General features: G+C 19.9%; 1 protein-coding gene across 2 annotated transcripts in view; it reads right to left on the bottom strand.

The window, feature by feature from the left end:
- The window catches only part of LOC122506631 (proton-coupled amino acid transporter-like protein CG1139), a 30216-nt gene extending 12536 nt beyond the window's left edge, over positions 1 to 17680 (bottom strand). Inside the window, exons 1-2 of one of the 2 annotated variants that reach the window (XM_043618934.1) lie at positions 17253 to 17680; positions 2747 to 2790 (exon numbers count right to left, since the gene is read on the bottom strand). In XM_043618934.1, coding sequence (XP_043474869.1) covers positions 2747 to 2790; positions 17253 to 17288 — 80 coding nt within the window. In that variant the 5' untranslated portion in view covers positions 17289 to 17680. Of the gene's footprint in view, positions 1 to 2746; positions 2791 to 3123; positions 3273 to 17252 lie in introns of those variants that run through there. The other variant, XM_043618935.1, reaches the window with a different exon arrangement.
- Positions 17681 to 18428: the final 748 nt, after the last annotated feature.

The raw sequence follows: 18428 nt of genomic DNA, 5'->3' as shown, positions 1-18428 counted from the left end.
GTAAGAAATCGTAAAAATAAAGTAGTAGTAAATAGTAAAAAATGTTGAAAAATAGTTAAAAATAGTAAAAAATATTATAAAAGTAAAGAAGTAAAGAAGAGAATAGTAGAAAATAATTAAAATTATTGTAAAATTTAAAAAAAAATTCTATGAAACGGTTAGTAATAGTTTAAAAGAATAAAAAGTCGTAGAAAAATAGTTGAAAAGTAGTAGAAAATAGTAAACAGTAGGTAAAAGTTGACAATAGTAGGAAATAGTAGAAAATGGTACAAACGAGTAGAAAATAGTAGGGAAACATAATCCAATAGTAAAAAAAATTGTTTGAAATAATGAGAAATAGTGTAAATGTAAAAGTATAAAAATGTAGAATAAACTAATAGGTAATAGGTAATAGGTAGCAAAAATAGGTACATAAAAAATAATAAGGAAAAGTAGAAAATAAATGGAAAATAGTGGGAAACATCAGAAAGTAAGCAATATTAGTATTTATAGTAGAGAATAATAAAGAAGAGTAAAAAAATACAACAGACAAAGTAGAAAATATTAGAGAATGGTAGAAAAATAGTAGAGAATAGTAAAAGTAGGCAAGCGTAGAACATAAGAGTAATAAATATTAAAAAATAGGAGAAGATTATTAGAAAATTTGTAAAAAAAAAAGTAAGGAAAATACTAAAGAATAGAATAAAACTGTTTGGGAAAAATATAATAGTGGGAAATAGTAAAAAATAGTATGAATATAGTAGAGAATAGAATTAAATAGTTGTCAAGAATAAAAAATAGTGCGAAAGTACTAGAAAATAGTAGCAAATATTTTATAACTGTAGGATGTAGTATAAAATTCAGTTTGAAAATAGTAGGTCATAGTATAATAGTAGTAGAAAGTAGGATAAAATAGTAGGGAATAGTAAAAAAAGATTAAGAATCGAAAACAGTTGGAAGAAGGTGAAAATAGTAGAAAATAGTTTAAAAATAGAAAAATAGCGAAACAATATAGTAGAAGAAGCCAAAAGTAGGAAAAGTAGAACATAATTTTAATAAAATGTACAGAATAGTAGAAATTTAGTAATAAATAGTAATAATAGGTAAAAGTAGAAAATAATAGTGATAAATTTTTCTTTAAAACAGTAGAAAAATAATTGGAAGTAGCGTAAAAATAGTAGAAAAATACAGAATAAAATATAATTAGTAGGGAAAGAATAAAAAAGTAAGGAACAGTGAAAATAGTAGAAAAATAAAAAATTAGTAAAAAAATAGTAGAAAATACTAAAATTAGTTAAAAGTAGAACAGAATTCTAGTAAATCTTACAAAAACAGTAGAAATTTAGTAAGAAATAGTAATAATTGATGAAAGTAGAAAATAATAGTTATAAATATATTTCTTTAAAATAGTAGAAAAATAATAGGAAATAGCGTAAAAATAGTAGAAAATAATAAAATATTTAAATAAAAGTATTTTTTGTAAGTATTAGAAAATGAATAAAATAGTTCGAAATTGTAACAGATAGTAGAAATATAGTAGAAAATAAAGTAAGGTAGTAGGAAATAGTAAAAAGTTGTTTAAAAATTACAGGAAATAGTAGAAAATAATAAAGAATTGTTTAAACATTCCAAGGAATAGTAAAAAATAAAATAGTAGGGAATAGTTAAAAAAAGTAAGAAAAGTTAGAGAATAAAAGAAAATAGTAGAAAAGAGTTGAAGATAGGTGAAATTAGTAGGGTAAGTAGAAAATAATTTGAGTTATGCCAAAGTAGGTAAAAATAGAAACAAATAGTAGTAAATGTAGTAGAATAATAGAATTGAAAAATAATAAAATAGAAAATAGAAAATAGAAGACAAATAGAAAATATGAAAAATTGATAGAAGTAGAATAAAATATTAGTAAGTATTATAGAGTAGTAGAAAAATAGTAGAAAATTGTGAAAGTAGGTAAAAACTAAAAATAGAATAAAATTATTGTAAATAGTATAAAGAACAGTAGAAAAGAAGTAAAAAAGCATAAAAGTAGAAGATCTTGATAATAAATATTAAAGAAAGTAAAAAAATAGTAGAAAATAATAGTTGTATGAAATACTAATCAGACATTTTAAAAAATAGTAGAAAATGGTAAAGAATAGTTTTAACATTGCAAAGAATAGTATAAACTAGTAAAAAAAGGTAGAGAATAAAAAAAGTAGAAAACTGTTAAAAGTAGGTGAAAATAATATAGGATATAGTACAAAATAATTTAAGTTAAGCATAAGTAGGTAAAAATAGAAATAAATAGTAATAAATATAGTAGAATATAGAAGAAAAATTGTAAAAGTAGAATAAAATTGTTGTAAATAGTAGAAAAAGTAGTAAAAAAAATAGTAAAAGTAGGTAGAAGTAGAAAATTTTAGTAATAAATTTTATAGAAAGTAGAAAAATAGTAGAAAATATTGAAAGTAAATGATATTAATAAACATTAAAGAATAGTAGAAAAATAGTAGAAAATAGTAGAAAATAGTAGAAAATAGTAGAAACTAGTAGAAACTAGTAGGAAATAATAAAAACAGGGATAACAGCGAGTAGGAATTAGTAGAAAATGATACCAAATGATAACAAATTGTATTAAAAGATATAATTATGAAATACTAATCAGAAATAGTAAAAAATAATAGAAAATATTAACAAAAATAAAAAATAGTAAACAGTAATAGGAAATAGTATGGAATAGTATAAAAATTAAAAAAAATATTATAATGATAATAATATTATAAAACTTACTTTTTCGTTTCATTTTTTATGGGCTTCTTTTGATCCAGATGATCCTGTAAATAAATAAAAAAAATTATTAAAATATCTTTCACAAGCAATAACAATTTATTCAAATAAATTTCCTTTAAATTTTCTTTTATTTCAATTTTGTTCTAATTTAAAAAAAAAGATTTTTTAATTTTAATTATAATAATAAAAGGAAAAATAATAACAACCTTTACTTTTAAATATGTAATTATTTCTAACTGTTTTTTTTTTGTTAATTACAATTTTCTTCGCTAAACAAATCAATCATTAATAATGAAAAGTAGTGTATTGACAGTTGTGTAAAAATTACTTTTTTATCGGAAACGAAAAAAAACAAATGTAAAACATATTGTTTTTACCATTTAAATTGAATTTATTTGTTGTAAACGTTTTAGAAAGGAAAAAAAAGAGTTATTTTAAGAATTGCGATTATCTTTTCAAACACACTTTTTAGTAGTTTAAAAAAAAATTATGAAATATTTCTGTCTATACTCGAATGCACCTTGTGTAATAAATTTTAACACTGCAAGAACTCGCCTTTACCTATTCCTAAAAATGATAACGATATGAATGACTATTATTTTTAATTTAACATGCAACTCTTTGTAATTTATTATTTTTCATTCACGTTGCTCTAATTATTAGCTTTAGAAAGAATAAAATTTAATGTCAATATATTTGTACAATTCTTTTTTTAAAAAAAAACAATAATTACATGAACTTCTAATAATTATTATTAGTCACCGTTTAAATATTTTCAATTATTTACAACTAGCAGAGCTACTTATTTACAATTGCTCGAAAAAGAAAAAATTTATGGAATGTTGTTATTTGTTCTAATAAATTATCTCTTCTATTTTTTACACGAAAAATGTATGATTCAAATTCTTTATCTTTGTTAATTAATATTCATTATACTTCGGTTCCACAAAATTTCTTTTGTTATCTTTCATACACATAATTGCGGAAAAAGAAGTTAGGCAAAAAAAAAAGTTATATTAAATTTAACTTGAATTTTTATTTATGATTTTCTACATATATTTTTTTTAAAAAGTCAGAAATTAACAATTTTTGAGAAATTTTTAAATTAAGAGTTACAAAAAATTTCTACTCGCGAAAAGAAAATTATTCGTGGAAGTAGAAATTTTTTTAATATTTGATTTAAAGTGAACAAATAAATCGAAGTTAAAGTCACAGAATAATTTTTGGAAAATTTTTTAGAAAATTGGAGAAAATTGTAGAAAATTGTAGAAAATTGTAGAAAATTGTAGAAAATTGTAGAGAATTGTAGAAAATTGTAGAAAATTGTAGAAAATTGTAGAGAATTGTAGAAAATTGTAGACATTTGTAGATATTTGCATAAAATTGTAAGAAATCGAAAAAAATTGTTTGGAAATTGTAGCAATTTTTGTATAGAATATATTAAAGAAAATTCTTTTGACGATTATTATTATTATTTTTGATGATTTTTCATTATCATTAATGATCATTTAATGAATTTTCACAATTATTAATAATTTTTTGCAGTATCCAATGATTATTAATAATTATTTAATAATTTTTTATTATTCAATGTTTATTTGATAAGTTTTTATATAAATTATTGATAATTGATGTTTTTTGATGATTATTATTTACTGTTTTTGATGATTATTTATAATTATTTGATGATTGTTGATAGCAATCATCAAATCAAATCTTTGATTGATAATTATTAATTATTTCATAATTTTTGTTCATTTTGTATAATAATTAAATATTTTTTATAATTATTTACAATTATTTGACGACTATTGATGATTATTATAAACTGTTTGATGATTTTTGATGATTATTATTAATGATTTAAAAAATTTAGATGATTTTTGAAATAATTGATGTTTTTTGATATGATTATTGTTTACTGTTTGATGATTTTTGGGAATAATTGATGATTTTGATGATTCTTGGATTTTATTGTTGATTTTTGGTGTTAATTAATAATTATTTGCTTATTATTTATGATTGATATTAAGTGTTTAATGATTTTATATTTTTTATGGAGAAAATTGATGATTTTCTTGATAATTTTAATTCTAATAAGTTTTTATTGCTTTCTCGGAATAACAGATGAATTTTAATGATCATTTATAATTATTTGATGATTTTGACAATTATTGTTAAATGTTAGATGATCTCTGACGATTATTATTAACTCTTTGATGACTTTTGCTGATTTTTAAGAATAATTCATATCATTTTTTAAGATTATTATTGACTTTAAATGAGTTTTTATGGTTATGATTTTTATTAACTTTTTAATAAGTTTTCGTTGTTTTTTGGAATAATGGTTGATTTTTGATTATGAAAAATAAATATTTGATGATTTTCGATAATTGTTGTTCACTGTTTGAAGATGTCTTACTATTATTACTAACTGTTTGTCAAATTTTGTTGATTTCTATAAACAATTGATAATTTTTACGATTATTATTCACGGTTTGATGATTTTTGATGATTTTTTGGAATAGTTGATGATTTTTTTTTATTAGTAACAGTTTGATGAATCTTGATAATGTTTCAGAATAAGTGAAGATTTCTCATAATTTCTAAAAATAATTGATATTTAGATGAATTTTGTTGATTTTTCAAAATAATTGATGATTTTTGATGATTATTACATAGTGTTTAATGATTTTTGATGGTTTTTATGAATAATTGATGATTTTTATAGTCGTTATTAAAGGTTTGATGATTTTTTGATGGTTTTTCAGAACAATTTATGATTTTTAGAAAAAATTGATGATTTTTGATGATTATTATTTACGAATTCATGAAATTTTATAATTTTTCGGAACAAATATTAATAATTTCTTATGATTTCTAATAATAATTGATGATTTTAGATCAATATTAATAATTATGTGATCAAATTTTATGATTATTAATAATTGTATGATTATCTTTTATGATTATTTTCAACTGTTTGATGATTTTTGATGATTTTTGATGATTTTTAGAAATAATTCATGATTTATTATTTATTAGATGATAATTAATAATTTTATTAATTTATTAATGATTTAATGATTTTTATTAATGATTTTTAATGATTGTCATTCAATCTCTGATAATTTTTTATGACTATTATTATAATTAATTTATTATTTTTGATAAATATCAATTTTTTTACTGCTTTTAATGTTTATTAATAATTATTCGATAATTTTTTATGACTATGATCTGTTTGTTGATTTTCAATGGTTTTTAGTAATAATTGATAATTTTTGATAATTATTCATAATTATTAATAATTATTTAATTATTTGGTGATTTCTGATGAACAATTATTATATTATAATTTTTTATGACTATATTTTTGATTGATTTATCATTTTTCTCTAATAACAATTTTTTTTTGTGTTAACGATTATTAGAAAGAATTCAACATTTTTTGTTTGTTGATTATTATGATCAGTTTGATGATTTTTAATTACTAGTATTAACTGTCTGATTATTGTTGATAATAAATTAATAATTTTTCACGTGTATTAATAATTACAAGATAATTTTTTATTGTTAACTGTTTGATGATTTTCGAAGATTCTCAGAAATAATTGATAATTTTGTATGATTATTGTTAAATAATCGATTATTTTTTTATTATTTTTAGGGAAAAAATGTATTATTTGTCGAATACAATATTAACTGTGGAATTTTTTTATTTACATGTATTTAATTTCATTATTTTATCAAGAAACATAGTGCAGTAAACGATGCTTTTTAATAGAGCGAATGCTGCATTTGATCGTATGCAATGTTAATTTACAAATATAATGCCATAAGTAACTGGATAAGGTCAAGCCTTCAACCATGAAGGATTTTTATATAAAAGGAGTTTCTAATGAAATTTTACTTCACTATTACATGAGAAGGTGAAGGGTACAATGCCATTATCATTTCATTTATATATGTATACATTATCTTTCTAAACAATATATTAAATAAATTATTTAATATAATATAATAATATTTTTTAATAATATTAATTATTAATAATTATTATTTATTAATTACATATTTTATTTTAAATTAAAAAATTTAACAAATGCCGGGATTCGAACCCTTGTCGTTTGCATGACAGTCGAGCCCCTTAACCGCGTGGACAAACTACACTCTTATGTTAATTTATATTTTTTGTGTTATTTATTACATAAAATTATCATTTTACTTGCTTATTAATTTATTGATTTACTTATTTACTCTTTTACTTACTTATTTACTTATTTACTTATTTACTTATTTACTTATTTACTTCTTTACTTATTTATTTACTTATTTATTTATAAATTTATTTGTCCATTTCATAATAATTTGTTTACTGAGTTATTTATTATCACGTACATTTTGTACTTAATTATATATCTAATTATTTAATTAATGATTTATTTATTAATAATTTAATTAACTATTTATTTTACTATTTAATTTTAATATTATAAAATTAAAATATTGCAAAAAAAAATTTTTTAAATTAAATATTCGAACAGTTATGACAAAATTATATGTAGATGATATATATTAATAACGATGGAAGTAATAATTATTCGCATCGCGTTAGAATGATGTCAGTGATTTTAATGACTAGAACAACGTGAATCACTTTCATTTAAATGAAAAGTCAATAGTAGTAAAGTTTACTCAAAAGATTTTATTACAACTGTTTTATTCTTATTTATTTAATTATTAATTTTTTTTTAGTTCTATTTTTATTTCCCTCCCACCCCTTTATTACTAGACGCTTTTCACCAAATTCAATGATTCATTTTCGTAATAATTATAATAATCACTAATTAATGAATACTTTTATTAATTCTTTGTTAATTAATCATATTAATTACTGTCACTAATTATTTATTTAAATGCTATACTAAATTAATTAATGATTTATTATTAATAGTTAGTAATTAATACTAATTAATAATGATAATTATTATTAATAGTTAACTCTAAGAATTAATTAGTTAATGCTAATTAGTAATTTTTACTTATTAGTAATTAGCAATAATTAGTAATGAACAAGTGATTATTACTAATTAGTAAAAAATTCTAATGAGTAATTAATACTAATAATTAACAATAAATAATAAGTATTAATTATTAACAATCATTAAATACTAATAATTAATAATCATTAAATACTAATAATTAACAATTATTAATAATAGTAATAATTAATTATGTAATTATCACTATTATACTAATTGTGATAAAATTCTTAACTGTCAATTTATCGTTAATACCCGGTGTCAATAATTTCTTGAGAAAATTTTTTTTCGATTTTACTTTTTTTTTTCTTTTTTGTATAAAATGCACTTTCTGTTAAATGATTTCTTTCTTTTTAATCAGTTGATTGATATGTATCATTATGAATAAAAGAAAACAAAATTCAAATGGGACAATAAAATCTTGAAGCATTTTTCATTGACCTTGATGTCACATTATTATATTGATATTAAATTTGGATTTTTAACGACTTTAGTGCGTCAATCAATTATGTCAATATTATTTTCTTGACACATTAATAATCCAAAATTAACTTAGTTATTGATAATTAACCATTTTTTTAAATATAGTCATCATTTTCATTTGATTACAATAAAATAATAATTAGTCTTTTTATATTTTAACGATTATTAGTAATTGTTTAATGAATTTGATGATTTATGATGATTTTTGATTATTTTTTGATGATAATTGATAACTATTTGTCGATTTCAGACGATTACTAATGAACTATTTGTCATCAACATTGAATGTGATTTTAATAAAATATTAATTAGACTTTAAATTTTAAATGATTAATAGTAATTGCAGAACAATTTTGATGATTTATGATGAATTTTGATGATCATTAATCATTATTTTTTTCTGATTTGAGACGATCACTATTTCATGACTATTAGTCATTAATTTACTGTGATTCCAATAAAATAGTAATTAGTCTTTTTAAATTTAAACTATTATTAGTAATTGTTTAATGAATTTGACGATTTATGATGATAATTAATAATTATTTTACAATTTCAAACGATTACTAGATAGTGATTTTGATTATTATAATTTGATTGATTATTTCATGACTTTGAATGTCAATTAATAATTAGTTGATGATTTGTTATCATTATATTATTAACTATTACATTATTTTTGGTGATTATTATTAATGATTTGTTAAATTTTGATGATTTTCTGGAATAATAAATTACTTTTTAAAGTCATCATTAATTATTTTACAATTTTTGATGATTATTAATAATTATTTAACGATTTTTTATTTTATAATTATTGTTATCTGATTGATTTTTTTTAATGATTATTATTAAATGTTTAATGAGTTTTGATGATTTTTCGAAATATTTGATGATTTTTTATGATTATTAATATTATTATTATTAACAGTTTGATTTTTAATGATTTTTTGGATTAATTATTATTCTTTATGATTATTATAAACAGTTTGATAATTTTTGACAATTTTTTTAATTAATTAATGATTCTTTATGATTATTATTAAAGGTTTGATAAATTTTGATAATTTTTCCAAAAAATTGATGATTTGTAGGAACATTTTTATAATTTTTTTATGATTATTATTGAAGGTTTGATATATTTTTATGATTTTTCATAATATTTGATGATTTATTATGATTATTATTACCAGTTTCATGAATTTAGATGATTTTTCAGAATAATTGATGATTTTTTAATAATTTTTATTAAAGCTTTCATGAGTTTTGATGAGTTTTTAGAATATTTGACAATTTTTTATGTTTATTATTAACAGTCCGATGAATTTTGATAATTTTTAAGAAATAATTGATGATTTTTCATAATTTCTAGGAATATTCGATGATTTTTTAATGATTTTCATTAAAGCTTTCATGAATTTTGATGATTTTTCAGAAGATTTGATGATATTTTATGATTATTATTAACATTTTGATGAATTTAGATGATTTTTCAGAATAATTGATGATTTTTTAATAATTTTTATTAAAGCTTTCATGAGTTTTGATAATTTTTCAGAATATTTGACAATTTTTTATGTTTATTATTAACAGTCTGATGAATTTTAATGATTTTTAAGGAATAATTGATGATTTTTCATAATTTCTAGGAATATTCGATGATTTTTTAATGATTTTCATTAAAGCTTTCATGAATTTTGATGATTTTTCGGAATAATTGATGATTTTTCATAATTTTCAAGAACATTTGAAGATTTATTATTATTATTGTTTACAGTTTGATAAATTTTGATGATTTTTCGGAATAATTAATGATTTTTCAGAATTTCTAGAAGCATTTGATGATTTTTTAATGATTTTTATTAAAAATGAGTTTTGATGATTTTTCAGAATATTTGACAATTTTTTATGATTATTATTATCAGTTTGATGAATTTTCATAATTTCTAGAAACATTTGATGATTTTTTAATGATTTTTATTAAAGATTTTATGAGTTTTGATGATTTTTCAGAATATTTGACAATTTTTTATGATTATTATTAACAGATGGGAAATTTTGATGATTTTTAGGAATAATTGATGATTTTTCATAATTTCTAGGAATATTTGATGATTTTTTAATGATTTTCATTAAAACTTTCATGAGTTTTGATGATTTTTCAGAAGATTTGATGATATTTTATGATTATTATTAACATTTTGATGAATTTTGATGATTTTTATGAATAATTGATGATTTTTCATAATTTCTAGAAACATTTGATGATTTTTAATGATTTTCATTAAAACTTTCATGAGTTTTGATGATTTTTCAGAAGATTTCATGATTTTTTATGATTATTATTAACAGTTTGATGAGTTTTGATGATTTTTCGGAGTTATTGATGATTTTTCATAATTTCTAGCAACATTTGATGATTTTTTAATGATTTTTATGAAAGCTTTTATGAATTTTGATAATTTTTCAGAATATTTGACAATTTTTTATGATTATTATTTACAGTTTGATGAATTTTGATGATTTTTGATGAGTATCAATAATAATTCTTTGATGATTTTTATAGATTAATAGTAACTGTTTGATGACTTTTATGAATAATTGATGATTTTTGATGATTGTTAGTAACTGTTTGATGACTTTTATGAATAATTGATGATTTTTAATGTTTGGTAATTTAATTATTTGATGATTTGTAAGAAATACACAATCGTTGACATAAAAAAATAATATCTTCAACAGAAGCAATATACATCATTATCACTGACCTGACGTCAGATTTACATTGGTGCAATTTATAAAACTGGTTTTTTCTTCAAGGATAATACAACTTTATAACATTGTGTATATACATACATAGACAAATAAGATGTATTCGTAAAATTAAAAGCATATTTATTTATTCTTTTCAATTCCGAAAAAATAACAGCACAATTTTTTTTTTTTTGCTATTGTTATAGTGCAAGTGAATATTAATCAGTGCAATTACTTTATAAATTTTTTGTCCATTTAGGTATTACGTTTATTGACGAGAAAAATATCAAAAAAGATATATTGATAACTACGACGAAAAAAGTTTTTATATAATTTCATTCTTCTCTTTACGAAAATAAATTTTAATTATAAAAAATAATTAATTATAATTTATTAATAAAAAAAAAATTTTATTTGGTTCCATTTTTTGGGAGAAGAAAACTACTTTACCGACAGAGGTGAAATTAGTCAATGATAAGAAAAAATTTTCTAAAATTTAATTTTTCTTATGGGGTCATTCACAAACTACGTCACGCTTTTTCGGACTGATTTTTACCCCCTCCCCCCCTTCATTACATTTTTTACATAAAAAAAATTTTTTTTCCACACTTCGTCACACACAGCTTGACACCCCCCCCCACCCCTAGGAGTGTGAGTAATTTATGAACGACCCTTATTATAAAAATACATTTTTATTATAAAAATATAATAATTTGTATAATAAATAGTAAAATTAGAAAATTCATCATTATTTTCTTTTTGAAAATAAATTTTATTTAAAAAAAGGATGTATAAAAAAATGGCGAAATTAATTTAATAAATATATTTCAAAGGTGCCATTTTTACCGAAAGAAAATCACTTTACTGACAAAAGATAAATTTGAAAATAATCTAATTAGAGAATAATAATTATTTTCTTTTTAAAAATAAATTTTTTTTAAATATAACAATAAAAAAAGTGCGTCGAATAAATTTTAAATTCCAGATTTTATGTAACTCGTTTTAGCAAAAATGCAAATTGCATAATTATCACATGTTTAAATAGTGGAATTACATTTTTTTCACCGAATAAACAAAGCAAAAGAAACAGGCAAATAAAAATAAAAAATTTGATACGAAAGACGTGAAATATCGTTAATGTTTATTTAAAAAGAAAATAGTGCAAGATAGATATATGTAGTGAAAAAAAACCTTCGTTTAATTGAGAGTGAAAAAATAAAGCCTTGCTTTCGAGCAATAATAAAGTGTAAAATTAACATCGATAACGTCTATGTTTGTAAAGTAAGTCGGAAGCGAACAATTTTATTTTTATTTCAATTATTTTTTTTTTGTTAATTACACTTTATACCAACTTAAGTCAAAATAATGTTTCTGATTTTAATTAAATATTTTTATTTTTTTTTAATTAATTTACTTTTTTGTGTTTTTTTATTATTTTCAAACATTATTTATTTTTTTATATAGTTTTGATAATTTTTACTGCTTTCTGTTGTTTTTATATATTTTCTGTTATTTTTAATTATATTTTTGTTGCTTTTATTTGTTTTTGTAGTTTTTATTTATTCTTAATAATTATTAGTTATTTTTTATTTATTTTTGTTATTTCTAATTATTTTCATTTACAAAAATTAGTTTTAATTATTTTTTAATTTATTTTTGTCGTTTCTAATTATTTATATATTTATTTTTCGTTATTTTTAGTGATTTTTATTCATTTGTTTTGTAATTTTATTTATTTGTTGCTTCTTTTATTTATTTTTTGTTACCTTAATTTATTTAATTTCGTTTTGTATTTTTTATCATTTTTACTTTTTTTATTTTATTATTTTTTATTTTTATTTTATTATTTTATTTATTTATTTTTTTGTTTCTATTTTTTTTTATTTATTATTTTTATTTTATTTTTATTTTTTTTTATTATTAGTTTGTTTAATAAATTTTCTTTTAATTCATTCCTTTTTATTAGACAAAAAAAATTTTTTTTCTAACTAAACAAAACAAAATATTATTTTTTGTATTGTTTCCCATATTAATTTGAGAGGCTTTCATCTTTTTTTTTCTTCTCGAATAATGTTAAAATAATTTATCTAATAATGACGATACACCATATTATATACGTATATATATATATTTTGTATTGATAAAACAATGAAGCGATGATAATCGCGAAAAATAAATATAGGTTGACGAAAGTTATTCAATATTTGACGTGATTTTTTATTTTTCTCTTTTTTTATAATCTGTTAGGAAAAAAACCGCGTGTTTAATAAAACTTTGAGGGGAAGAAAAAGAAGAATTTTATTGTCTACAAATGAATTTAAAGTGAGTTGTAAATTAATATAATGACATTATTATTTCTTTTTTTTTATAAAAGTTTCATTAAATTTCTCATTCACGTTTTATTAAAAAGTTGTTGGCGCACATAACATAAATAAATTGTTCAAGTGTTTACATTTTTGTTTTATTCGGGAAATAATTTTATACTGAAAGGAAAACTTCTGCATAACATTTTTTTGCATTGAAAATTTTTATTTGTTTATTTATTACTATTATTATTAATTATTATTATTATTCTTTATTTTATTTTTAATTTAATTTAATTTATTTTTTTTTATTTTAATTTGAATTAATTTAAATACAAAAATAATTATTAGCCACTGTTTTGAATTCTAGGGAATAAAATGGTCTCTTCTAACCCTAGGGAATAAACTAGTTACTTATAACTCTAGGGAATTAAATGATCACTTTTAGCCCTAGGGAATAAAATAACCCCTTATAATCCTGGGGAATAAACTGTTTTTTAACTTTTGAAGTAAAAATAGTCAAATTTAAATCTTAGGCAATTAAATTTTCACTTTTAGCTCTAGGAAATAAAATAGCCTCTTCTAATCTTAGGGAATTAAATTGTCATGTTAAACACTAGGGAATAAAATGTCCACTTTTCACACTATGGGCTACAAGGGTATTTAATACAAGCTTTTTAATTTTAGAAACGAAAATAGTCGAATTTAAATTTTAGGGAATAAAATGTCCACTTTTAGCCCAAGGGCGACAATATTTTAATATTTTTATATATATATATATATATATGTAAAAAATAAATCCACTTTAGGAGTAAAATAATTTTTTAACCACTAGAGATTAAAATGAAATAGTCTTTCAATTTCTTCATTATTACAATTATTTTCTTTGTTTTTGTAGATTTCTTTTTGTTACAAATAAAATTTGTCTTATTTTCTTTTCATTGCTGTCAATTTTCTTCGTTTCTTTCATTTTTTTCAACAAAAAAAATTTTGTTTTTTGTTATTTTTCGTTAATTTTGTTTTTTAATTTTATCAATTTTCATCAAAATCATTATTTTAATTTGCTTTTCTTAATTTCTTTTTTCATTTTGTTCTTATTCTTTAAAAATTGGTGTCATTATCATTTTCATCAATTTTCATCAAGTATCATCAATTTTTATCAATTATCATCAATTATCATCAATTTTCATCAATTTTCATCAATTATTATTAATTTTCATCAATTTTCATCAAATTTCATCAAATTTTCTCAATTTTCATCACAGTCTCAATAAATTCTATTATTTTCTACTATCTATTTATAATTTTTCCTACACTAATATAAATTAATAGATTGTTCAAAAATTATTTTTTTTAATTTGTTGATCATATAAAAATATTAAAAAATTTTCATTAATTTTTTAATAAATTTCACTTTAATTTCATCAATAATCATCAATTTTTTCTCTAAATAATTGTCTCGATTCTACAGATGTTATAATATTATTTTTTTCTTTGTTCAGTAGAGACAAATTTTGTTTTAGTCTCACTTTCCTGGTACGATATTATATTATTCTACGAGTTGAATTTAAATTATCTCTTTTATATATTTCTTTTTTGTTTTTCTTATATACATTTCCTTGTTTTTAACTGCATTATTTTAACACATTTCAAAAAATTGACTGTTGTCAACAATATTTTTTTTGCGATTGAATATTCTTTTATAAAAAAAAATTAGTTTTTGTGACTTTAAATTTATAACTATTAACGTAAATAATAATTAATTTTTATAATTTATAATAGGTTTTTCAATAACAAGACAAATATTTATCAATTATTATCTGCAATGGCAACTAATAATTATTATAAATATTATTATTAGTAAATGATAAGTTATATTAATAATATATTAATAAATAATTATTCAGTACTTGTTACGGACAACATCAGTAAACGGTATCTATTTATTTATTTATTAATTTAACAAATAAAAAACTATTAAAAAATTATTATAAACTATAATAATTACAGAATAGATATAAATAATAATTAATTACTAATTATAATTATTACAATAATAATATAATTAAACATTAACAAATTATATTATTATATTATTATATTACATTTATAATTATTGAATAAATTGTTGTAATTAATATTAATAAGCATTGAAGTAAATTATTTATTAGTTTAATCAGTAATTATAATAAATTAATCAATCATTATAAATTATAAATTATGATTATAATTAGATTTACAATTATAATAACAAAACTATAATTTATTTATTTTTATTTATTTAAACAATATACGGGCTTACAATAATAAAAATAATTGCCTACAATATTATTATTAATATTAGATATATTACTTATAACAACTAAAAATAATAAATGTAATTAATAATAATTATAATTAAAATTGTATTATTGTTATAAATAAAAATAATTATCATAATGAATAATATTTAGAATATTTATAACTTATAAATAACTTTTGTAAATTAAATTTTATAAATGCAATAATAAATAACAATGAAAAATTTAATGTTACTAAAAGATAATAAATTAGTAAAAATAAATTATAAATGAATAACAAAATTTTATATTATAATTAAAAATGTCAAAAAAGTATAAAAAAAAGTATTTTTGAAAAAAAAAAATTTTTTTTAAAACCTCAAAAGTAAGAAATGTTTTTGACTAAAAATTAAAAAAAAAATTTGAAAAACTAAAAAATAGTTAAAAAATAAAATTCTTTCTACCCCCTCTCACCCTCCCTCGATGACACTCTATCCTCTCATCACATTCTTTGTAATCTTATAAGAAAAGTGACGAGGAATCTGTAAAATTCCTATACATTGATTATGCTGATCAATTAAGAAAGATCTATCACTGCAATCAATTATTCTACATATATTTTTTTTATCAATCCTGATAAGATAGAACATATATGTGTGTTTAAAATGTTACATTATTTTATGTTTACGTTTTCTCAAAGGAATTTTATTATTATTATAATTATATGGTGATAATTATTATATTATATTTTTTATTGGACATTTTTTATTATGGGCAAAATATGTCAAAGCATGGGGAGAGGGAAAAACGTTTTTTTTTTATATTTTTAAAGTTTGATGTCAAAATTTTGAAATGTGGACAAAATATAATAAACCATGGAAAGAAGAAAATGTATTTTTTTTATATTTTCAAATTATGGATAAAAATATGTCGAACCATGGGAAAAAGCAAAACTATTTTTTTTCATTTCATTTATAATAAAATTATTTATAATAATTTAATAAATTAATAATTAATAATTTAATAAATTAATAAATTAATAAATTAATAAATTTATAAATTAATAAATTAATAAATAATAAATAATAAATATATTTATAAATAAATAAATAAAAAATTTTTTTTTCAAACCATGGGAATAAAAAAATCCTATTTTTTTTTATTTTTAAACTAAGGTTAGTATGGTAAACCATGGAAAAAAAGTATTTTTTATATTTTCAAACTATGGGCAAAGTATGGCGAACCATGGAAAGAAAAAAAATTAATTTTCATATTTTTTGAACTATGGGCAAAGTTTAGTAAACCATGGGAATAAAAATTTTTTTTTTAAATTTACCTATTTTTTTATATTTTTAAACTAAGGGCAAAGTATGGCGAATATTAAATATTATATATTATACATTATATATTAAATGTATAGTATAATATATTATATTGTACAGTGTGTACTGTAAATTATATATATATATATATATATATATTTAATTCAAGGGAGAATATTAGAAGTAGAAAGTGATTGGATGCAATTTTGTAGGTGCTGCCTCCAGTCAATGACTAGTTACAAACTTAGTGAAGGTTTATGTCATAATGATCCGTTGATAAATGAGAATTTTTTTTTTTTGTAATGAAACAGTCAACTTACCAAACTTGCAGTAAATCCATGATTATCGTGCGACATTTTTTTTTCCTCCGAAAGGAAAAGAATTTTTTTTCTTTTACTGCTCCCAATTGATGATTTTCAAATAATCCCAAAATGGTAAAAAAAAAAATTTTTTTAAAAGTCACTTGAATATTTTTTTTTAAATTTCAAATGATTTGATGATTTCCTTTGGGAACAAACTGACTAAGAAGAGGAAAAAGAAGAAGAAGGAGAGGAAGAAGAAAGAAGAAGAAGAAGAAGAAGAAGAAGAAGATAAAAAACTTCAATCGCGTAAACACAGGTGTTGACGTATTGTAACAGTATAAAATCGAGTAAAGAGATACGGTGGCCGTAAGCAAACTGTTCTCACTTTGTACGAAGTATTGTTTATATAGTATACCAACACGGCAATCGACAACACTCCGCTTTATTACAGAGACACTGAGATTCGTTTTTTCCTCAGCGCCCTAAAGGTATATCAATAATAAGCGTGTGCTACAGACGAAGATTTCCGATAAGATGATATATTATCGTTTTGTTCTAAATAATAGGATCAATTTTCATTAATTAGCGATCTTCAATTGGAAGCATTTTGAATTGAATTAGTTTAAAGAAGAAAATAGGGTTTTGAGACGATAGAAAAGTGAAGAAAATATTTATTTTCCATCGAAGAAAATAAAAATAAAATTTCCGGGCAATTCCGGGTTTTTCCGGGCAAAAAATTTTTTTCCGTTTCTCTTTTTACAGCGATACCGTTTCTTTTACCAATTTGTCAAAGTTCGCAAGTTTTTACAAATTGGTAAAAGAAACGAAGTTTTTGCCCGGAATTGCCCAGAAATTCTATTTTTTACACGGGAAAAACGAATTTTCAAAAATAAGAACAGTTTAGAACAGTTAAAAAAAGAAGGAGAAAATAGGGATTTCAAACTATAGAAAAGTAAAGAAAATATTTATTTTTCATCGAAAAGAATAAAAATAAAATTTCCGGGCAAAAACATTTTCTTCCGTTTCTTTCTTTCTATAGCATTACCGTTTCTTTCACTAATTTGTAAAAGCTCACAAGCTTCTACAAACTGGCAAAAGAAACGAAAAAAAAGTTATTCCCCGGAATTGCCCGGAAATTTTATTTTTGACACGGGAAAAACGAATTTTCAAAAATAAGAACAATTTAGAACAGTT

Source organism: Leptopilina heterotoma, unplaced genomic scaffold, assembly GCF_015476425.1.
Source record: "Leptopilina heterotoma isolate Lh14 unplaced genomic scaffold, ASM1547642v1 Lhet_43, whole genome shotgun sequence".
Lineage (NCBI taxonomy): Eukaryota > Metazoa > Arthropoda > Insecta > Hymenoptera > Figitidae > Leptopilina > Leptopilina heterotoma.
The sequence above is the reverse complement of the archived record's forward strand: the minus strand, read 5'-3'. Positions and strand labels throughout refer to the sequence as shown.